The 23,928-nt window shown below is 44.2% G+C and overlaps 1 protein-coding gene across 1 annotated transcript in view; it reads right to left on the bottom strand.

Annotated features, from left to right (window-relative positions):
- ngfra (nerve growth factor receptor a (TNFR superfamily, member 16)) overlaps nucleotides 1-22,987 on the bottom strand; it is a 35,596-nt gene extending 12,609 nt beyond the window's left edge. Inside the window, exons 1-3 of the mRNA XM_034593570.1 lie at nucleotides 22,497-22,987; nucleotides 19,892-20,057; nucleotides 8,609-8,971 (exon numbers count right to left, since the gene is read on the bottom strand). Coding sequence (XP_034449461.1) covers nucleotides 8,609-8,971; nucleotides 19,892-20,057; nucleotides 22,497-22,535 — 568 coding nt within the window. The 5' untranslated portion in view covers nucleotides 22,536-22,987. The remainder of the gene's footprint in view (nucleotides 1-8,608; nucleotides 8,972-19,891; nucleotides 20,058-22,496) is intronic.
- Nucleotides 22,988-23,928: the final 941 nt, after the last annotated feature.

The raw sequence follows: 23,928 nt of genomic DNA, 5'->3' as shown, positions 1-23,928 counted from the left end.
ATGTTTGATACAGCACACATGCGGCAGCTGTTTCTGATAGACAAATGGGTTCGGGCTGCGTTGCTTGGTGCAAAAAGAAAAGGAATGTTCCTCCTATGAGGGGGCAAATATCTGTCAACCACCAGTCCAACTCACAACCTGTCTGCACCATGCACGCCTGCTCTCCTCTCACCACATCACATCTTTTTGATTTCTGCACATTTGCACAACATTAAGGTCATTTGGGATCATGCAGAACAAAGTCCGGGACCACAGGGAGGTCTTCACTTTGAGTGTAGCCTCCGCTGAGGCCAGACAAGCAGGAAGGCTCTGGACTACAGGATGAGTCTGCTTTCTATCACAGCTTAAAGACGAGTCATTTTCATAAATTGAAAGGAAATCCTATTTCCTCTTTCTATTTGAGCTCCATTAATGATTCGGTGTAAGTTGCAGCAGCACAGCGCACTCCGACGGACACGAATTGTCCTGAAAACACAGTTCATCCATCAGATCTGTCATATCATGCTTCTGTTTTGAAAAGTGCTGTATGAAACACTGCAGCTATTCTGTGACATGGTAGAGAGGTTCACCACGATTCCTTCCCTCGGGGTTTCGGTACAGCAAGATGAGAAGAGAGGGTCTGTCCGGCCAAACTAAAAACTCCTCAGAGCTCAGCAGCCTGGTGGGGATAGAGAATGTGCAGCCTGCTTCAGATCTGAGCCTGTAATTCCCAGCAGAACCTGAGGCTGCTCCTCATTAGCTTCGTACTGGTGCCCACAGGATTAACCCCGTGGAGACCCCTGAGGCTTCCCTCAAGGCCAAAGACTGGGACTTTCCATCCCAAACGTCAAATCAGTTGTGACACAGGTTGTCCCGCTTCTGTTTTTAGCTTCATAAATCCCAAGTTTGATGGATAATAAATGGTTTTGAGTGAAGGAATAAAATCAAACTGTCATGTTTCATAAAGTAACAGTATTTAGTAGATTACATGTCAATGTCAGTCTCTAAAGTGTGTACGCATTTACTGTATGCAGCAACATTCAGAATATATTCAGTAAAGTCATGGCTGAATTCACAATGTGGAAATGTATAAATTACAAAATGGCCGTATTTAAAAGGGTCAGGTCACCCAAATAATCATAAATGGATAAACACCATATTTCTCATTTACCTCAACTTCTGTATAGTACTGCATATGCTTCATGCATCCAACCCAAAGCACTGGTGGTAAATGGATTTTAATTTCCAGTGCTCACAGCTTCACAGCACTGAAAAAAGTTATTTCGATAATTCAACCGCAGTGTGTCTTTCCAGGAACAAAGTTCTGGTTAGTGTGAATAATCCACAGAGCTCGCTGTCAACAGTTTTCATTGGAACCACTTGCAACTGTAGAAATCCTCCCAATGAAAACTATTGGCAGGATTATAAAGGGATGAAGACATTGTTTTTACAGAGGCATGTTGCCTGGACAAATTACTATGAAACTTGTTGGAATGATGAGAACAATTCATAGATCTTGTTGGAAAAAACAGTTTAGGAGACTGAGTTTGTGCAAATTGGTGCAGAGCCAAACAAAACTCTGGATCTAGTGAATTAAGTGTGGTTTCATAAGGGGGCTGTTGGACCTTGGCGGAGTTATGCACTCTACTGAGTGCAATTCTTTTAATGATACATTTCATTGATTTTAGCATCTTACATTTTAACCACTTTTACTTTTGAGACAGATATCTCAAAATCTGGATAAATCGACCCAGAAACCACTGACCAAATACAGATGAAATAATAACATAAATTGATATTGCTATTAGTGTGTGGTAAATGTAAACATGTATTAATTATGTATATATATATATATATTTAAAGCATATATCAAAGACACACAGAGAATTGTGTCCCATTGTCAATGATGACGATAAATAATTCTCTTTTTTGTTCTTGACAAAAGAATTTGAGGGAGAAACATTTGAGGAACTAATTGCTGTGACCACTGATGTGGTCCGATGAGAATCTACAAAAAAAGACATTCATTGGACCATCATGGCCAAACGCTGTCTACAAGGATATTCTCTTTTCACTGACATGGCAGATAGTCAGGTTTCTCCACATTGATTGGTTGCATTATTCACACACGGTTGCTCCCTTTAATAGTCCGATGGGACCTTGATGGGCAACTTATGTGGATGTATTTGAAAACTTCTGTTGGACATTAAGAGTCTGCGTTGGTCTGTGTGTCTGTGTGGTGATGACGGGACATTCCTACCCCCCCCCCCCCCCCCGTGGGAGAGATTGGTTTACTGAAATGTTAGAAAATATCTTTCATGGACAGAAAAACACAGCACATGTGCGGGCCATAGTTAGAAACAGAGAAATAATGCAGAGGCCTATTTAAAGCTGAGCTATTGATTTGGTTCAGTCTAAAAGGAGGCAGCATTTTAGAGGAGTGGAACATGGGCGTCTGTATTACATGCTTTTCTTGACCTTTCCTGGGACGTAGTCAGGTTTCCTCAGCTCCACCATACATCATCCGGCTAATGCAGGCCTGGCTAATGGTGTTAGCTATGCAACACGAGCTTGCTAATAGAATAAATTGTGCATGGAAAGTGTGAAAGTGAAGGGACGCGTGCACTCCGACCTACCTTTATCCTTACAGCTTTACCTTTATCACACTGAGTCATCCTAAACTATTATAACTGCTTTTCTTTAGTGCAGGGACATTCCCTTCATGCACATCTACACATGCAACAGTCACACCACAGGACTCACTATAAACTGTTTCCCTTTCTGAAGAGAGATGTCGCATAACACTGACTCACATCTCACATCTTTAGTGAAACTCCTCCTCTTTTTCCTCTATTTCTCGGAGCTGATGTGGAAAAACAAGGCTGACGATATAGGACAAAAGGCTGCATACCTCCGCTGGAGCAGAATGGGAGCTTAAAGGCGGCGGTGGAGATTTAACAATTTAATTTTGGCTTCAGTGGGTTTAAAACACTCATGAAACAAAATAAAACTAGCCCAGGATTTTATGAGCGTGGGGGCCGTGTGGGCAGGGGGATGTGTTTATTAGAGGGGTGTGGACGAGAGAGGCAGAGAAAAAAAAGAAGAGAAAAAGATTTAATTTTTATGGGCCATTGAGGTCTTTATGGTGAAGTTAACCCAAGGGTCCTCTGCGGAGGTTGATGTCTCAGCTGCTGCCAGATCAGGGCGGAGATGAGCAACTATCAGACTCGGCACATGTACAATGACCTCTTTATCAGCCGCCAAACACTCTCCCTCTGTCTCAGCTCAGCCTCTATCTCAATCTTCTTCAGTGTTGGTCGCCTGACGTGCACACATCCATCCCACACACACACACTACAAATTATGTGAGCGCCCTGTCTTCTGTTAGGGAGGGTTAATTGGGGGAGCGGAGGGGAGGGCAGACAGAGAGGCTGAGTGTTAGGAGGGGGTGCGGACGAACAGAGGAGCTGCTGTAAAGTGCTCTGATTAGCAGGAGTAATTATACTGCAGCGGTGAAGGCACTGAATGCACACTGGCCACCTTCCACCACTGTGGTAGCCGAGCCACTCAGATGCCACTGTGGGACGTGACGGGGGGGGGGAGAGACCGATGAACCGGGTAATAAAGAGAAAAGAAGCCGGCTATCAGTTTTTTTTATCTTTTCCCTCTCTTGTTCTCGAGGAGAAACACTCGAACAGACGGGAAACACTTAATGCAAATCAACACAACCCCGGACACTAGAGTTGCTCCGGCGCGGGCAGGAGAGCCTGAGCGAAACATGCAGGAGGTGTTTTCAATTTCAGATCAAAAGAGGTTCACACATGTGCAGTGTCCAGAGCTAAACGGAAAATGTAGAAGTCAAAACGCACTTGGCAGCAGGAGCGTGCATGTGCCACGTTAGCCTGTTTGTCTGCGTGGAGCAGCCAAGGACTGAGCCTGTACAGTAAGAGTGTGTGTGTGTCCTGTAGTCAAGTGTGGGTGCTCATAGAGGTCACTCAGCGAAACCTGAGCACGAGCAGAAGAAATCCCAGGACTCGTATCGACCCCTCAGCATAGAATACCAGCACAGCACATATGCAGCAGCTCTCTCTGTCTGTTCTTATCTCCGTTCCTTTCTCTCGCCGTTCCTGTCTCTGCAAGTGTATCGCGTAAATTGACACTTGGTGACAGCTTGATATGAACTGGGGATTTGGGGATTTGGGGATTTGAAAAATGCCCCAATCATATCTTCTTTCCAGATGTCGAGGAGAGAGAACGACAGCAGGATCGGAATTAAAAAATATCCACTCACTGAAAAAAAAAAACAGGATGGGAGTATCAGCGATGCCGCTACCAGCTTGCTGCAGAAAACATATCTGTATGCACAGTCATCGCAGACCACCATGGAAAGCCGGGAAACTTCATCTCCGCCACATGTGACTGCAGCCATTACCCACAGACCCACTGGTGCTATGTGACAGGGCTCCTCTTTCAAATGGGGCGTCCCGCAAGGTCACTTATCGTGCCATCTCCAGTCGCCCCCGTTTTCTGCCGCTAACAGTGCCATCGCTCAGGGCCGGGCGGGTCAAAGGTGAGAGCGCCAGCATGGGTGGGCGCTGAACGGCCAGCAAAAGGTTGTATTGTGCCCCTACTGTACATCAGATATTTATGATTCATATTTCGGGTGCTCAAAGGGGGCAGCTCTGATGTCTGTCAGCTCTGTCGCGTTAGCCTTCAGGGTCTTTCAGAGTAAACATGGCTTCCCTCATGAATGCTTACTGAGCAACAGAAGTCTTGACTGGCTCATATCACTGTATAAGTCTTGTTTGAATATGGGTGGAATCTCGGGCCTGATGGGGTGGGGGGGGGGAGAGAAACAAAGCATATTTTGCGAGAAGAAGGGAAAAAAGTAATTCCTGCCCTCTCATCATGAGAAATGTGGTAACCACACTGAAATCTTCTACTGAGCTTGCATTCAAACTTCAGATTGTATCATTCCGGTGATTTCAATACTGTAAGGAAGACCTTTTTCACATGACTCTGCTTCTTTTCTACATGGTGCAAATATTGGAGCACAGATGTGGATATTGCGCAAGCATTTGTTCTTGTTGGAGAGCAGGAGAGCAGATGGTTTTGTTTTGAATCCTCCTTCTTCTACTACTCAGCATTTGCGAGTCTACTCAGTGAGGATGACAATGCTAACGCTAATGTGGAAGTTTAGCAGGTATAATAATAATCATGTCCAACTCAGATTTGCATTAGTTAGCATGTAGGCATTAGCTTACTCACTCAAAACATACAGCTGAGGCTGATGGGAGTGTCGTTCATTCCAATTTTGTTGCAGTTTGTTAAACAGAATTCCATCCTTAATGTGTCCAAACATATGTTTCAATGTCAAATTCAAACTCCTATCACATTGAGAGGAAGAGTCAAGCGATAATCAATGGATTCATCCTCTGGGGATCATGAATATTTCTGTCAAATTTAATATTAATTAATCCAATAGGTTCTGAGATATCGTAGTCTATAGATCTAAAAAAGTGGACCAAACAACAGACAGAAATTGGGATCACTAACATGACTAAAATCTACAAAAGCTTTAACTACATTTTTCTCCAAAGAGTCACTTTCCTATTTTTTGTGCCAAGAAATAATTTCCCTGCTGCAAATCAATTTGATTTAAATTTGACCTGAAGGCATTGGCCACATTTTAAATGGTCTTGTTTGTGTTCCAATTTATTGCAATTATATTTATTGATAGTAAACAACTATAAGTAGCACCTTTGATGGTGTTCGGTACTCAGGGAAGGACAGGTGCTAAGTCATTGTCTGTGTTATTAGCCCTTGCTCCACATTATCTACCTTTGCAGCGCTTATCTCTCCTCAGTCCATTTCTCCACTGCCTGTTAATATGCTAATACGGTTTATTAAAAGAGGAATTCACAGCCACCGCGCGGTGCTACCGCTTCCACTCTTCACAACAAGGTGTTTTTCAGCTTCATTAACTTAGATCCAAATACCCGCCAGCGTCTGAGGCCACGAAATCCCAGACATCTCAGTCCAGTCAGCATTCTGAATACAAATTTTGGACTTAAGACTGAGCCCCAGCATTCATATTAAAAGCTAACATTAAAATATTCATTTAAAAACAATAATGCACACAGGAGATCAATAAATGACCCGGCATTAGTGAATGCTCCTGCTATTAAGAGCTTTCTTTAAAGCATTTAATCACTCCACGGCTTAAGTGCCTCTTGGACAAAGTTTGCATAAAAAACTCCAGATGGTAGGAGAAGAGCATCTTCCAAGAAAAACCCAAACCATTTGTTAGGAAAAGATTGTTTGGTTGTGAGCACTGAAAGTGTCAAGCTTTATTTACCATCCTGACGTATCTAATATCGCTTTAAGAATAGATACAAGTTTTTTTAGAAAGGAAAGTGATAGCAACAACACTTAAGACATCATACCTCCCAGATTTGAGCCTTACAACCCCCCCAATGAGGTCAATTTCATGCCTCATCCAACCCGAGACAATTTACAACTTCCTCGGATAGGAAAATAGCTCAACTTTGCTGCTGCACTGCTGCCCTCTGCTTTGTGGGAGAGCTGATTATTCATTGTCTTCGTGTTGACACTGCAGTCGTCTTTGACCTTTTAATGCTAAAGCTTTCAACTTACTGCTATTTGAACATCTGACCAGGCCTGACCTCTGACCTCCCCTGTTCCCACACACATGTGAAAGTCACCACTGATATCTGTTTCAAATATAACCTACATGATGCTCCCAGCACAGCTGACAGCCAGTTTGCAGTTTGTGGTCTTCAGCTGCTCTTATTCTCTAATGCGGCTGCGTTCACATATTGCACTTTAGATGTGGTTCTAACAAACTCTGGTCATTAACGCTGGTGGGAACAATCTCATTTGAACTCTGATGTGGACCAAACAACCACACCAAGATCGTTCACTTCCTCTGCTACATGTTCAATCTTTTGCTCTGGTCCAGAGCAGTTAATGAGTATGTGTGAACTTGTTGTTTTTCCCTTTTTCTGTTCACACAGAAATAAAACTTGAATGGGGATGTTCATTCTCTGTGTCCTCAAGATCTAGGAAGGCTGGTTAGGCCTTGATTTATTCTCATGCTACCTTCTAGTAAATTTTGACTGAAGTTATACACATCCCACTAAAGCCGCTTTCAGACATGAACTCAGGAGAATGGATCTGGACTGTCACACTTGAACAACGCAGCAGGAGAGCTGTCTCTGGAGTCATCAGGTGAAAGGTGGCACAGCATGCAGGAGGCAGAACGTAACATCACACATGGACATTCGTCATTGTCTTCCACGTTCTTCCTGAGACACTTGATTTCTTTTAGTTTCATTTCTGTTGCTTGTTAGAAAAATCATCAACATGCCTACTCGCTCGAGGTAAATCCTCCAGAGGATCTCCTACTGTATTCTCACATGGGCTCATTTGGACATTATCCAGAGTTTTTACTCGGGGGCTGGACAGAGAAATTCTGGAGAAAGTGCGGAGCCTCTTACTCTGACATTTGCGTTCCCGCACGCAGTCCCTCCGGATAATGTCTGGAGATTATTCAATGCATGTTTGAAAGCAGCTGAGTGAAGCAAACCAGGCTACGGGAGCAGTTTGGCTCAGACTTGCGGACCACGCCTTGTAGTTGATCGGATCAAGTTTCCACCACAAACAAACTCATTCAGATCTAATTTGTGATCATATTGGCAGAACTTCCTGTGAAAGATCCCAGATTTTATTGGTCTATGCAATCTTTGTTTGAGTTTGAGTCTGCCCAAACATCAATATTGTTCAACTGGACCAAACAGCAAAAAGCATGTTTAAAGACTCTGGTACATTGTTTGTGGTGCAAACACAAAGCGGATCAATCTCAGGACTTCACTTGAATAATGATCAATTTGAGAGACAGATCTGCTGATTGTGGGAAGTGTCAGGAAGCCAGTCTCATATATTGTTATTCATTTGCAACCATGGCAATTTGGTAAAAGGAGCTATACACAGACATAAGTCAAATGTAAGTAGAATGAAGTGACCATGTGTCCCTAGCAACTGTCACCCTCATGATATTAAGGTTCAATAAAGGGATTATTTATCAGATCGGGTCAATTTGCAGTGTTGACTAATAACGCTAACAGAAATCATTCAAAAGTTTATTGTGTTAACTAGAGAAAATAACTCAACTCTTCATTTCTGGTATAATGTATCGTGACTTACTTTCTGTAACCAGATCTAATTTTATTTTCTATGATTTCAACTATGATTTTCAACTATGATGTTTTTTCTCAATTATGAATTAATAACTGGAGATTAAATCACAATGTTTTTTTAGAGCCAATAATATAAAACACAAACTTATTCAGTTACCACAAGATAAACAAGAAGGATACTGCAATAATTAGTAATTAAACCAAATTTGACCAATTACTTTTCATTCAACGGGTCAATTGAATAATCATTTAGGTATAGTTTAAATGACAGATGACTTCAGGGTTAAACCTCTTTGTTTGTTTGTCATTAGTGACAGTTAAAGTGAAATGGACCAAAACTAGAGACCATCTCTGCTGACGTTGGTCTGGACTGTTGGTGTGTAAGGAACCTGAGCGTGGAGAAGACTTACTGTGACAGACTGAGTCACGGGTGGGCGTGCACTCAGCCAGCTGTATCTCAGTTTCCTCATCGCAGATGGCACAGGGCAGGCAGGGTTCCAGGGAGCTCTCCCGGTCAGAGAAGGTATCGTCGATGCACTCCTCGCACACCGTGTCGTGATCGTGCCCACAGTGACTGTACACGCCTCTTCCCATCGGGCACACCGTACACGACTCGCAGCGCCCAGATATGGCGTTGAAGAAGTAGTTGTAGTTGCAGACGCAGATGGCGTCGTTGGAGTCGGTGCAGGGCGTCTCCAGCCGCATCAGACCGGTGCATTGCGTGCACGGGCTGCACTCCTCTGTGTGGCTGTAGTTTCCTGAGAAGGTCTCACCTGCAGATGAAAGGACAGGTAGAAGGAGACAGGAGAGAGACGAAAGAAGGGAGAAATGGGAGAATAACAGAGGAAAAGTGGTTAGAAGATGGAGAGAGTAGGAAATATGATGACATAAATGGGGTAAACAGTGACTCTAATGACATTAATCATGTTTACTGCACATCCATTGGAAGGGAGGACACATTGATCCACTGGGCTATTAGTGATTTGTGCTCGAGGACAAGAAAGGTGCTCTTGTTGGGGAGCGAGTCAAAAGCCTGCTGCGCTCATTACGATATTGATCTCAGTGTGTTTGTGCTGCACTGAGTAAACTGCTTTAATCTCAGTCATGCACAGAGTGGAGTGCGTCCACATGCTTACAGTGATCCACAGATGATATAGACCCGTCTTTAAAAGTTAGCAGGCGATTTCTTTCTGGAATCCTTTCATTTGCTTCGGCTAAATGTTTGGAAATACTTCATTCACGTGGTTTCAAATTTTTGAAATGCACCATACTACTAGAATGGCACTCAGCAGTTCGCATACCGCTGCCAAGACCCAACAGTCCCTTTGAATTAAGTCAAACTGCACCAAATTTCACACACTCATAGATATCAGGTCCCTAAATAAGCCTGATCGTTTTCATCAAGATGGATTAATCTAATCTTATAATCCTCCCCAATCTGAAACACAGGTTGCAGCACAAATCTCTGTCTGACTGACATCTCTTAGTGGATATCTGCAAACCACCTGAAAATCAACCTTGACAAGACTGAACTACTTTGCCTTCCAGGGAAAGGCTCTCACCCATGACCTGACTATCACTTTTGACAACTCCGTGTTAGCCCCCACCCAAACTGCTAGGAACCTGGGTGTGACACCCGACAGTCAACTCTCCCTAACTGCCAACATTACTGCAACAACCGGTTCCTGTAGATTCATGCTGCACAACATCAGGAGAATACGTCCCCTTCTCACTCAGAAGGCGGCGCAGGTTCTTGTCCAGGCTCTGGTCATCTCACACCTAGACTATTGCAACTCTCTCCTGGCTGGTTTTACCTGCTAGTGCCATCTGACCTCTGCAGCTCATCAAGAATGCAGCAGCTCGACTGGTCTTTGACTTAAGTTCACTCACACTACTCCGCTCCTCCGCTCCCTTCACTGGTTACCAGTGGCTGCCCACATCTGTGAAAAAGCATTAATATGGCACTTACATATAGCACTTTGTAGTTTGGCTTTCTTGAAGAAAATTGTACTTTCTTGATTCTTGTTGTTCTGGATTTGTACCCTCATGGTTGAATGCACTTATTGTAAGTCGCTTTGGATAAAAGCGTCAGCTAAATGAAATGTAATGTAATGATTCATTATTCCCTGGGAGAATGGTGAAAATATTGAAAAACACTATGTTCTTGCGATGTTAAAGAAAGTGTAAATAAAATTCACCAAAGCTTAATAAGTTCTTTCCGGACCTATACCACATCCTTCCACAATGTACCGCTGAAATCAGTACAGTTGTTTTTTGGAAATCAAATTTGTGAATTTGTGAAACAAAACCAACGGACAGGGGTGAAAACATAACCTCCATGGCGGAGGCAATAATGCACAGAATCCCTGTTTCTATGTATATGTGCAATCTGTCTATGTTGATAACCATTCGACTGATCTACGTCAAAAACATGGCAGGTCTGCAAACAGCTTTCTGCTGGGAGCGGGACGATCAGGGCAACGCTACGTCGCAAAGACCGCTGCAGCTGGTGACAAAGCAGTTTACTGCACTAGCACAGTAAAATGCAAACAGGCTGATGTTGAGCAGTTATAATGTGTACCACGTTCAGCCTCTTCGTTCCTCCTGTAAACATGCTAACATTTGGTTTTACGGAATGTGAAAAAAACAATCTGCCAGTTCTGGTTTATGAGAAACATTTGTTAAACCTCCATAGGCTTCAGACCGCTGAGCAGGGCCAATGTAATTCTGTAAAATTGATTAAGTCCTTCCTCTAGTGTGGTGTTAAAAAAAAAAATCAATAATTTTAAGTTTGTGAGCAGAAGCGATAGCAGCTGAGGTGTGGAGAACAGTGTTGAACAGACTGAGGTAAAAAGCCGTGCCGACTAATTGCTTGCTGCTTTTCAATTACTTCAAACACTTCACATTTGCTCTTCAGGAACATTTGCATTGGGAGGACTCGGGAGAATTCGCTGCCGAAGAAGTGATGACCTCAAATTAGCTTATTGTTACACTCAGAGCTCCGACACGGTAATCTATTAATATTGCATATTCATATAGAATTATTTTCAGATATAATTGGATGCCTGCTGATTTATGCATAGAGCGGGAGAGGGGTGTGCCTGTGTCCTGAGAGTGTTTCAGTGGTTGAATGAGGTGAGTGCGGAGTGGAGAGGCTGACGGGAGAAAAAAAAAACCCCACAGCTAAGATTCGCGGCTTCACTGTTCTCCTCAACATGAGAACGGTCACCTTGCAAGAGCTGCAGACAGACGAGGCACAGTCCTTCAGCCACAATCAAACCACAGCCGCTGAGGTTATATGGCAAAAATCCCTGCTGCACAGAGGGCATGCAATGTGCAGCTGGAAGTTTGGTATCCATTCATCCGGCATGAAAGTTTACGAACATGTGATTATGAGACAAGAACACGTGTCAAAACAGCTTTGTAGTTTAATTACCAGCACAGTTTGTCCCTTTCACCCTTCATCTCACATGATGAAATATGCAGCAAGTTTCCACTCGTTAGAATCTCCTGTGTGGTGAAACGCTCGTCGACTTACAGTGAAATAAAGCACGGGCGTAACTGTAAATATGTGTCCCACACATTGTGAACAGTTCTGCATTTGCATATGTCTCTCAGTGTGCGTGTGTGTGGGTGTGTGTTTACCATGTGCACTTTTTAGTGGGTGTCGTGTTGAGCAACAGCATATTTTCAGTGTGAAAAGCCCTGCAGCAATGTCCCAGCACTTGCTTTTGCACTGTAAGCGGCACTGGTGAGTAAACACTGGCACAGACTGGAGCTCTAAGCACCTTGTAAACAGCAGCGCAGCTAAGAGTCCTGACGATGAAGGCTGTCACATTATGCCGGCAGGCTGAGCGGGGCGGGTACACGCAGGTAATGTTACAGAGACGGGAGAGGAGGCAGGTCACTGAGCTCTGCGGGAGCGGCTGCTTGATTTGTTCGAACGAAACCTCCAGACTGTTTGACACAACGCAATCGGAAGCAGGCGTTTGCGGGTGGTCTGGTGCTCAAAACCCAACCCCAGTGTAAAAAGCATGATTTAGTGGTCAGAACGTAGAGGAAGTGCTGATGTACGACTGGAAGGGGAAGGGTCACGGGGGGGGATGTGGCAGTAAGGGGGAGGTAAAGTGAGTTGAGTTTCCTCCACAGGTAGACACGTACACCAGCACATCCAGAGTTCTTTCGTCACCTTTTGCTCTTATTAGCCAGGGGTGATGTGTGGGGGTGCCTGGAGGCAGAGATGATAGAGGAGGGTGACACTGGCTGAGCGGCTCCAGAACCCTGACATACAGCAGACCCCCGGGGTAAATGATTATTTGAATTTCGTAAAGCTCCGAGGCCTTTGTTTTGTTTGCAGTCAGGCTCAGCCAGTAAAGCTCTCCTCCTCATTCATTTCAATTATCCCACAGCGAGCAGGCTTCCTTGCTAATTTTAACTTGCATGCTTGAGCCCCCCTTGCAGTCTTTGTGTGTAAACACGTCTAAATGCGACCATATGCACCGTGTGATGAACGGGCACGGGATGAAAGTGTGTGGGTTGTGCATGTGTGTTTGTTTGTGTGTGTGTGTGTGTGTGTGTGTGTGTGTGTGTGTGTGTGTGTGCGTGTGCGTGTGATTTACGTGTCATCTGGGACACACAAGAAGAGAGTTAAAGGCCATCAGGATTCACGCAGAGTGTTCTCTTTAATAAAATATGATATATTTTCTAATTGTCCCCAATCGAGCAATGATCAGTGCAGCTCAGCATTTAGAGTTTGTCTGTTGGGCAGTAAAAACTCTCACTGGTAAAGGGAGATGTGGCTGTGTGCGGCGGGGGGGGGGGGACGCTGCACTTAAAATGTGTCACTTCAGCCCGTGAACACCCCCCCCCCCCTTCAAACGCTGATGCGTTTCAGCCCCATTAGTGACATCAATAATGTACCTCTGGATGGCCTTCAAACTGCCCCATGATCTTCACAATCAGCAGTTTAGGTGTAAGCTTTTAGCGAGGATAGACATTTCTCCCACATCTCAGCAGAGACACAACGCTTTCTTCCCACCTGAACGACTGACCTTTTGCCGACAGGATGAATTATCACTATTTGGAAAGCTGCTCTAAAACTTTATTTGTCTTTTACAACATGAACGATGTCTGTGTTTAATTACGGCCCTGCCTCATTGCTCCGCATAGACCTCCAGATTCGAAACAGGTGTTTGAGGATATTCCCAAAGTTATTAGGAGGCGAAAGGAGGCCCTAATTTAACAATGAACATTTCCTCTTGCCTCCTGTTGCACTCTGCTTTTGTTTTTTTTGCCTTGTTAGAGCAAAGACTGTCTTTCTGCAACAAATGAGCCCATAGGTCATCTGTGCAAGTGGCTCATTATGACCCGTGTAGTCAGGTGACACGGTGGCTGTAGTAATTGTGACGGGAGCAAAGGAGGATGTCAGGTGACAAATAGAGCAACAAAGTCCTTGTAAGGAGGTTGGGGTGCAGGGATGGGTCAGGGAAACACAGCATCTGTTCCCATATGAAATCCATGACCATTCCACAATCTTAACCACGTATTTATTATTGGAACCATAACAAATTTGGTCCAACCTTAAGGAAATGCAGCAAATTTCTCCTAAACCTAACCAATTATGATTTAGTAATGTTACCGTGACAACAAAAAGGTCCGTTGTAGGATGCTGCAACGATGACAGATTTTGTACAAGCATCTCTTTGGTTTGGCTCCCTTGGACGCAAATGGGATTTTTTCATTGGGTTTTGGGTTATTGTATAAAATTAGCTCTTTGACAAACTAAATTTTATGATGCTCTCACATTTTGTTTAATATAATCGCTGCAATTGAGCAACACTTTATACAATCGCCAGGAGTTAGAAGCTAATGTTGGGCTCTATCCAAACTGTACACCTCTATCATAGAGCTTCCAACTTGTAATTTGATTTGGTGTATAAGTAACTGTTTTTCCGTATTGTCGTGATGATGACAACATTTGTCGTCTCATTTCACCACTTGTTAGAGACCAGCAACATGTAAAACAAAAAAAAAAAATCCTGAATGGGATATTTACTGATGTACTTCATGTCTCATAAAGAAACGTGAACAATCCTTGGACTTGCATTGGACGGCGACCACAGACCATATTTCCAGGTTTTAAGACTTACTCCTGCAGTTCTGTATCTGGTAGTACGCCCCCTCTGTCCTATCTATGGTACTACGAGGGATCTATATAGTCATTCAAGTTGGAGGACTTGTTATGGAGAGTCATGTAGGGAAGAAACGTCCTTCGCAACAAAGGAAAAAAAATATCCCCCATGATCGAAAGTTGGAAGCGATTCTTGGTGCTCTGCTTCTGCCTTCTTCAGATGAGGCTGTGATTCTTTTTTTCTTCCTCTTTTAAATCCCCAGTGAGCCCTGTTCCAGTCGGGCCAGCAGGGCTAATCTTAAACGCTACATTGACTCATGGGGTTCCGCCTTTTTTCTCTCAGATCTTCAGGCAGTTTGTGGGGCAAGTTATTTTTTTCTTTCTGAATGGTTCACTAAGTGAGGCAGGTCCAGTTTGTCTTGTCTCCCATGACAGCTGAGGAAAGTGGAGGAGACTGATAAATATTTCAGCGATGCTGACGCTGGCACTCGTCCGAGCCAGGACCGCGGAGGAGGGGGATCCCACAGGCAGGAAGTGGGGAATCCAGGGGGGCTGGTGGTAAATAAAGATGCACCCATATTTACCATGAAACAGGAAATGGATGTGCTGAATTCTTCTCTTCAATTATTCATTTCTGCACTTTAGAAAATGTATTCATAGCTTTTTCGTTTTTCAGGTATAAGGTCAACGTTTCAGCATCTAACTTCCATATAAATCCCACTCAGCCTTATTTAGCTGTATGTGCTCCTGTGGGCCTCAGATACATTAAGGTTTTATATGCTGAGACGAAAACAATACTGAAACAGACAAAAATGCACTCGGCACCGGAAACCTCCAGGGTATTTGACCTGAGGTTTTGCGTGTTTATCATCGGTGAATATTTTTTCCTGTTCTGCCAAACGAGATACAGAGATGAGGATTTAAAGGAAAAACCTGAATACATGAGTGGAGAGACATAACAAATGCAAATGCTTCCACACAGGTGTAACAAAGCGGTTAACATCAAATCATTCTTTGGGGGACGTATAAAAAATGCTGAGCGGGCCCGGTTGATTCTGATGTATCAAGACAGCAAGAGGAGGAGATGTAAGTGACTTTGAAAGAGGGTTCGTTGTTGGGGCAGAGATGGCAGGAGCTTCAGTCACACAGACTGCTCAGCTGGCTGGTGTTTCAGAAGGAACAGTGACCAAAGTGACATCTGCATGTAGCTCTACGGGAAAGACGTCGGTAAGTAGGCTCGGAAATTGCGGGCAACAGCGCACATTTGATGACCGTGACGCTAACTGCAATATGTAAGAAAAAAACCAGAGGAGCAACTCCTCCTCAGGTGACTGAGAATGACGTGATCAGACTGTGTCAGCGAGAACGGTTCAACCACAATTACAGAGAGAGGGATTTTATTGAAAGGCTGCAGTACATAAACCCCTCATTACAAAGATGAATGCAAAAACTACAGAGAAGTGGTCAGAAGAGTCATCTTCACCATATGCTCTACGTGTGGGCGAGTGCATGTGTGACGTACCACAACACGATGGTACAGGCCTGAATATTTTTTCTGTCATGGTTTGATTCCACCTGTCCCCTGAGACGGAAGGACCACTGCAAATGAAAGTTTTTCTGAGTGATCACTGACACCTATATCCTTTTATGACACATTTCTATCCTGATGCGATAGAATGAATCATACTATGGCCTTCGTAGTCAACAGATCTCAACCCATATGACCATTAACGTACACTGGGCGTGTGTGTGCCTCTGTAAGGAAGCAGATTGTTTACTCTACGTCAGTTGCATACTCACAGCAAATACTATGAGAACAGCAATTTTAAAAGTAGGATGAGGGATGTCCTTTTTTGGACTGACAATGAGGTGGAACTGTTACTGACAGTGTAGCTGATTTCAGACATGCACTGACTTCCAGATAATCTGCAGACATTCTCCAAAGAGGCTGTATGTGAGAATGCAAATGCCCAAAAAGTGAGAGGCTCTGGACTTTCTTCCAAGTTTCTACAGGCGTTTTTTCTAACACGCGACAAATGCAAAACTGAAAAAACACAAAGAAAACAACTATATCAGGATAGAAAACACGGACGAAGATGTCAATCCTTTCGGTGATAAGGGCCGACGTTGGTGTCAATGTGCTGTAAACAAAAACAGGTGAGGAGGTCAGGAGAATTGCTCCCAACGTCCTGCCTGCTGCACCAATTCACCTAAACGCTCCGGAGATTTCTGTGCTGTTGTAAACATGTTTGACCAGAGAATCTCCTGCTGTGTTGTTCATGTGTTAAAAAGGCAAACTCCAGAGAATCTCGAGACCCATATAATGTCTAAAAACGTCTTGAGTAGTAACCACATTTTACCATCACTGCTGGCAGTCGAGTCGTGACTGATAAAAAAACTAATTATGAAGCAAATGCAGGTGACAGCATCGCCATTTTCAAACCAGACTACAACACAGCCCTGGAATTTTCAAACTAAAACGGGACCAGCAGCCTTTCAAAACGCTTTTTAAACGCTTCAAAAAGTGTGGATGTCAGGCCTAAACACAATGATGCGTTTTAAAACTAAAAGACAATAGTGTGAATGCAGCCTTAGACAGCGCTTTCCAACACCATCATTAAAACGCCGAACAGGGGAATATCTTTCGGAAGAACAGTGTCCCTCTCCTCCAGTGGACTTGCAGAATCAATGCCAAGGTGCACGGAAGCTGTTTTGGCAGCACATGGCAGTCCGACACCTTCCCAAGACAATTTATGCTGGTGTTTCCATTAATTGTTTCACCCGTCTGCAGTTGTTCACTGTTCGAGGCACAATAGGTTTTTCAATATTTTTTTAATATGCTTTAATTAGCCAGATCAAATGAGTAAAGCTGCTTTGATGTAACAGTATGCATGATGAATGAGCAGATCTTGCCCTTTGGAGCCTGGCTCTCTAATACCTTTTTATCCGCTAATACAGACGATGAGTCATAGCAACAGGGAGAAGGAGGAGGAGGAGGAGGAGGAGGGGGTGGTTGCGTTGCAGGATGGAGAAAAGAGGAGACACGACGAGGGATTCACTTGTGTGGAGGGGCGGGTGGAGGGGGGATGAGTGAGTGAAGCAAAAAAAAGAAAAAAGACAAAAAGAAATACTCATCACAATTACAGTCCTGAAGGGCCGACCCACATCATGAGGAAAACAGAGCTGCAGTGTAACAGCTACACATCGTCTGCTGTTGTTTACGGCGGGAAAAGGAAAAAGGAATATGACGTGTTGGAACTAATTCCTCCTGATGTCAATGCAAAGATAAAAGTCCAGACATTCATGAAGCTGCGGCGTGTTTCTTCACAAAATCCAGAATCTACTCAAACAATTTCCTGCTCCAGTTGATCATATCCATATTGTTTGATGATGACATTTAACACTGTTTTCCTCAATTTCTCTTTATTCCCCTTATTTTTCCGCCGCCACACCTTTTTGTCAATTAAGTTAGCTGCTTTTTTGTTCCTCCGGCGTCAATGTCGCACTTTGACTCTCAGCCCTTCCACGCATTGCTGCCTGTCTCGAATTCCTTTATGCGAAAGAATAAAACCTTCAAAGGGTTGAATTAAGCCAGACTTGAGTTTCTTGATAACATAACATGGAAATAAGCATCTGTTTTGAAAAGAAGTTCAAAGATAATCCGAAAATGTGTTTTCTTTGGGAAAAAAAAACATTCCCATCAGGCTGGAAGCGTTCCTGCAGAATCTGATAGAATCCCTCATGAAGACATCCGGTTGATATCAATGTGTTCTGCTTCAGCAGTTCTTGTTTTCAGCCCCACAGCGTTTACATGTTTTGTCAGGATAAATCATTGCAACCTGTCAATGTTCGACACAGAGCTCACCCTGACCACATGCTTGTGTTGGATTTGGTCAAACACGCCACAATCAGCACGTGCGATCGACAGAGAAGAAAATAAAGCACCGCAGAGACTCAAACCAGCAGGTGTGATACATTTGTCTCGTTGCACTTCCTCGCCTCCTCCTGAACTAAATGCGGTGACGGCCGTGACCTATTCTTTGACGTTTACTTTGCGCCCTGACAAAGTTACAGACCAGCATCTTAAAGGGCAAAAAGAGCTGCAGGGACCCCAATGCAGAAAGACTGCTGAATTGAGAAGAACACATGTGTTTGCAGAATCGACTCTTCTTCTTTGTCTTCGTCTTCGTCTTCTTCTTCTTGGAGATGATGCAGCGTTGGCCTCTCTCCCAGCTCTGCTGTGTAGAGCGAGGGCTAATGGTTCACAGCCTGAACAGAGCTGTAAGCGAACACATTTGGAGCCACTTACAAGCATCAAACATGTGAATTCCTGCCTTAATTCTCGGGACTGTTGATAAATGAAAAGCAGAAACCTTGCACAAATGACCAAAGTGGACAATAGAAGTTTGTTTTGGCTTTGACACTGCACTTATTTGAAGTTCAGGGCCTGAGCTGCCATTAAAACCAAAGAAGGTGAAGGTGGATGTATAAATAGAGATGATATAAGAGCAGAGACTTTGCATTAGTCAGGCGTGAGTGTGTCCTGGTGGTGAGGGTGAAGAGTTTTGCAGCTGTGCAACAGCTTGTGTACATATTTGTCTCCATGTTTTTGATTGTTTCCAGATTTTATTTAGTCTTTTTAGGTATGACAAATTTCAGGAAGTGGAATTTCTGCATTGTCAGGTTTTAGCATTCTGGTGTGAAAAGTTGCTTGTCGGATCTATTAAAGGGTCAGCTCACCCAAATCACCGAAATATGAAAAACATATTTTGACCACATGTTGAACAGTTTTTGTTGGAACCACTTTGTAGAAAGATGAAAGTTGACGTCGGTGAGGTTGGTTTGATTTTTAATGTAATTTTACGATGGTGTGAAGACCACAAACGGGGGTGGGAGCACGAACTTCAGATATTGCACAACCTCCTATGTAGAAAAATTGTTTCGTGACACTCTCTAATAAGCGGCTGTCATGGAAAGTCAAAAGATGAGGTGGGATCATTTTACTCTAACACACTAAAACATACATTTAATACCAGATAATTGGTCCACAAAGGTTGTCCACCCCGCAACACAGGTTTATAGCCTTTTTTTCTCACTATTACTATCGTCTTCATCGTCTCATGTTGGATTGAGGGCAGACTGGACGCAACAGTTGCTCTCTGGCGCCTCTCGTGGGGCCCTTTGCTGCCTGAGGTCCTCTCTTCCCCCATCTTTCTTGTCTATGCCTCCACTGGCAATGTCAATAAAAGATAAACGAGCAAACTAAGTAATAAAAGATTAAATCATGCTTGTAATTTTTAGAGGGTTTAGAGGGTTTTTTATAACCTGGCAACCTAGATGTTGTTTCTATTACGGGCTAATAACTGATCTATTAAGTCATAATATATGTACACACTTTAACTTCAAGTCATTTTTAGAACTTATGACCCATGTACAAAAGTGGTACCCACGTGTTCTTGACCAGAATTGACGGCAGCTGACATTCTTCATTTGAACAGTTTTGTGTTAGATCCCTTCAGTGCTTACACGTGTGTAATATCCATGCAGTAAAATCTCCACTCACTGTCCAAACACTGGGCGCACGTGGTCTGAGTGGCTCCACATTTCCTCACCACGCCCTCTCCAGGTGGACACTCCATGCAGCACTCCCTGCCGCTTGTGTACTGGCCGGAGTCACATGGGAGCAGCAGCACCGCCCGCTCCGTCTTGGACGACGCCACTAACGCCACCTGGCAGCACAGTAGAATATGTTAGAGGAGCATGTAGGTCCCACACACATTTACAGAGGGTAGAAACAAACTTTCACACATACAAACACACAGAGTGAGTCTACACACAGCAAAACAAATTGATGAAAATCACTGCCATGTGTCCGACCTGTTACATAAGTCCAGCCGCTCTCAGGATTCATCATAAATCATGTTGTCTCAACCTATAGCCTATTAGCCACACTCTGAAGCAGGCAGTCATATAAATTGTCCTAATAGTCCCCCTGAAGGCACATCAGCTCTAATATAGTAAACGTACAACATCCTCCAGTTACCACAGGCTCATGTGTGGACCACATTATTCACATGCCCATCCTGATTACTGTGTAAAGGTGAGAGTGGCTGTGAACGTCAGCCTCTGCTTCCCATCACCATGGACACACACAACACACGCACCCACAGAGACATGCATGCACCTCTACACTTGTGAGGACCTGCAATAAAGTATTTCCTTGCACCTATCTGAATTCCCGACCCCGAAGGCCAACATTTAGTTTGAAATTCACAGCTGAGCCAATAAAGTTGGATTTGCATTGGATCAGACTCTTTTCTATAACGCTGTCAAATTTGTTTAATGTAACTTTGAATACATGCAGCACCCAGCCATTGCACAGTAAATACACATGTACTTCCTATCACATATTTCATTGTATGTAGCCGTTGATCATTTGGTCTAAATTTCCTGCATGCACAATTTATCCATCTACCTCGTGATGTCTAATTTCTGATCAGTTATGTCCTCGTCTCTCTGTCTCCTTCCTCTCATGTTGCATTTTGCCACTACACTCTGATATGAATGCCACGCGGCTTTACTGGCAAAATAACTGAGGCTTTGTGTGTGTGTGCGTGTGTGCGTGTGTGTGTGTGCGCATGTGTGTGCGTGCGCGCGCGCAACAATGTCAAATAAAAGGAATTCATATCCAGACATTTCAGAACAAAGAAAATCATTATACTGAATCACTTTCATGTCCTGTGGCTTTTTGTTACACAACGAGCAAAAAGCTCATTTCCACTTAATTCACATTTGCTGAGACATCAATTCAAACTTTTCTGTCACTCTCTCTCTCTCCCTCCCTCCCTCCCTCACTCTCTCCCTCCCTCCCCTCTCTTTGGTCCCTGCTTTCATTCACAAGCAGATGTACTGAGCAGCCACCAGCTCTCTCTCCTCCCTCTCTCTCTCTCTTTCATTCTCCTTCCTCTTGCTCAATATTTCTCCCTCTCTGTCATTCCACGTTTTACATTTCTCATCCTCATCACTCCTCCTGACTTTATCTCAACATTTTCTGCACAAACATCAGGTTTAGAGTTAAAATCAGGATGACAGACGGATTCCTTCCTGCAAAAAGCAAATGAATTTTGGATGCAGCCTCCAAACCTCCAGGAGAAGAGTTCTCTCTGCACCAACTCTCTCTTCCCCTGACACCTCCCTGGATTAAAACTCAAAACGCAGATTAATGACACATTCTGTCGGGAGGGAATTTGCTGCACCATCACCAGGACACACGCATGATGACCCAGCAAGTTGTACGCTTGTTTTTGCACTTTCCCCCAATTTCACGGTCAATTGGAGAGTTGATTTCTAAATTTAATTCCAACCAAAAGTGCAGCCGACCGTCTCCGACCCCTCGCAACCAGCTGTCATAACAGAGTGTCCCCTCGCGTACAGGGGCTGTTCACACGATGACTGGGAGACCAGCTGCTGTGGACACATACCACCAGGACGCACGGGGAGGAGGATGTGCGCTCCGCTCTGCGCTTCGCCACCAGCCATTCTGCAACTTTTCTCATGACGCTGCAGCATCTTTACCTCTTCCTGTTCTACCACGTAACTGTGCCAAAATTAGTCATTAATAGGCAACTGTTTACGTCTGGGGCCAGTGCGCATCAGAATGGATGTCCTGGAGGCAGCCAAATGCGAAGCTGAAATTTCAATTTCCCATTAAAGTAATCCTAGAGCCGCGCTGTCTGTAACTTTCCCCCCAGGATGGAGACCACAAGAGGAAGGTGCGGGTGCTGGAGTGAGGGTGCGTGTGAGGGCATGTGTGTGCGCGCAAAACTGGAGGGGAAATAATAATAATCATACAAATAGTGTTTGGCAGCATGCAGCACCTGCGTGTTTAGCAGGGGGGAAACAACACATCGGTCCAAATAGGGGGAGCACAGAGGAGGACACCACAGTGCCACAGAAATATGTCACAGCCATGACGCAGAAGATGGCACGAAGAAGTGTGAGATTAGGAAAAGTCACCACTAAAGTCCGTGCAGGATTAGTTTATAGGGATATGATTGCAATAACGCAGTAGGAATATTATAGGAAATATTTCAAAAGAATAACACAAAGTGCATAAAACTCACTAACAGACCTGACAGCAGCAAAGACAGTAATTACAGAAGACTCACCAGAGCGCACAAAATCACCAGCGGTAAGGTAGTAGTCATCCTGCGTCGCCTGCTGGAGTCACATAAAACAGATCATGTGCAGAGAAGCAGGCAGCGCTATGAGGAGGAGGAAGAGGAGGAGGAAGAGGAGAAGGAGGAGAGCCGCTCAGCAGGAGAGTTCATTTTAATCCCAGCACCACTGATTTTTTTTTTTGAATTTTTTTTATCAATGAGTCCGCGCCGTCACGCGTCTGCCCGGGACCTCTGGAGTGTACAAGTCAATGCGACTGCCGGTGCATCCGCCCCCCAACCCTTCAACACAGAGAGGAGGAGGAGGAGGAGAAGAAGAAGAGGAGGAAGAAGAAGATGAAGAAGATGAAGGCGAGGAAGATGAGGAGGAGGAGAGCGTCCTGTCAGGAGGGCTGCTCAGCTGCAAGTGCACTGCGGAGGAGGAGGAGGAGAGGAGGAGGAGAGGAGAGGGGGCACGTCCACTCTCCAGTTTATTGCCCCTGATACTCCTGCAGTACAACCTGATCCCCCCTCTCTCTCTCTTCCCCCCTCCCCCCGCTCCTGCTTTAATCTCACGTGAGGTCTCCATCGCAAAAGTTGCAAAAATATGATTTTCATTCATTTATAATGAGCCCACATTTATGCCTCATATGACACATTCAGCAATATCACACCCCTTCCCCTCTTTCCCTCTGTTTTTAATGTGGGTTAAACCATGTGGCCAAAAATGAACATGAACACCCCTGTAGGCCAGGCCCATTAGTCATAGTCTTCATACTACAGGATGCTGTATAATAATATTTAGTGGGAAAAGACACTCCTCTATAGTCTCTGCATGACTGCCCCCCCCCCCCCCCCCCCATATGTAAACACATACCCATTCATGCTAAAGAACTTATCACTCAGCACCAGTGGTCCACTTCACTGATGCTCTTGTAGAAAACAAATCCCTGCAGCCGAGTTTGAAGATCCAGCTCCAAGAAATCAGAACCACGGATGCTGCTACAGCCGCAGATTGATGCTGACATGTTCAACAACCACATGTGCATGTCATACTATCAGTGTCCACATATTTCTGGCCATGTAGTAGGCCATGGCTCGTCATCACATAACTCAATTGTTTTAATTGTCACCGACTCTGTGCCAGAGGCTGCATGCAGCTTGTGGCATCGTGCTGCTGGATCGCATTAAACCGGAGTGTGTTTCTGATTATTTCCTCCTCCTTGTTATGTAAATGAGGCAGTCAGATTATTAGAAACACCTTTCATACCATAATGCACTCCAAAACAAGACCACCACGAAGCCTCGCAGCCCTCTGAAAGCTCTGTCTGAGAACCGAGGCACCACATAAACAACATCTGACAGCGTGTAGAGATAACTGTTATACACCTCATATCATTTACACTCCATTAAACCGATGCACACAATCCCAGTTTTAAAAACA

Source organism: Hippoglossus hippoglossus, chromosome 8 (genome assembly GCF_009819705.1).
Source record: "Hippoglossus hippoglossus isolate fHipHip1 chromosome 8, fHipHip1.pri, whole genome shotgun sequence".
Taxonomy (NCBI): Eukaryota; Metazoa; Chordata; class Actinopteri; order Pleuronectiformes; family Pleuronectidae; genus Hippoglossus; species Hippoglossus hippoglossus.
Note: the sequence above shows the minus strand (reverse complement) of the source record. Positions and strands in the feature narration are given on the sequence as shown.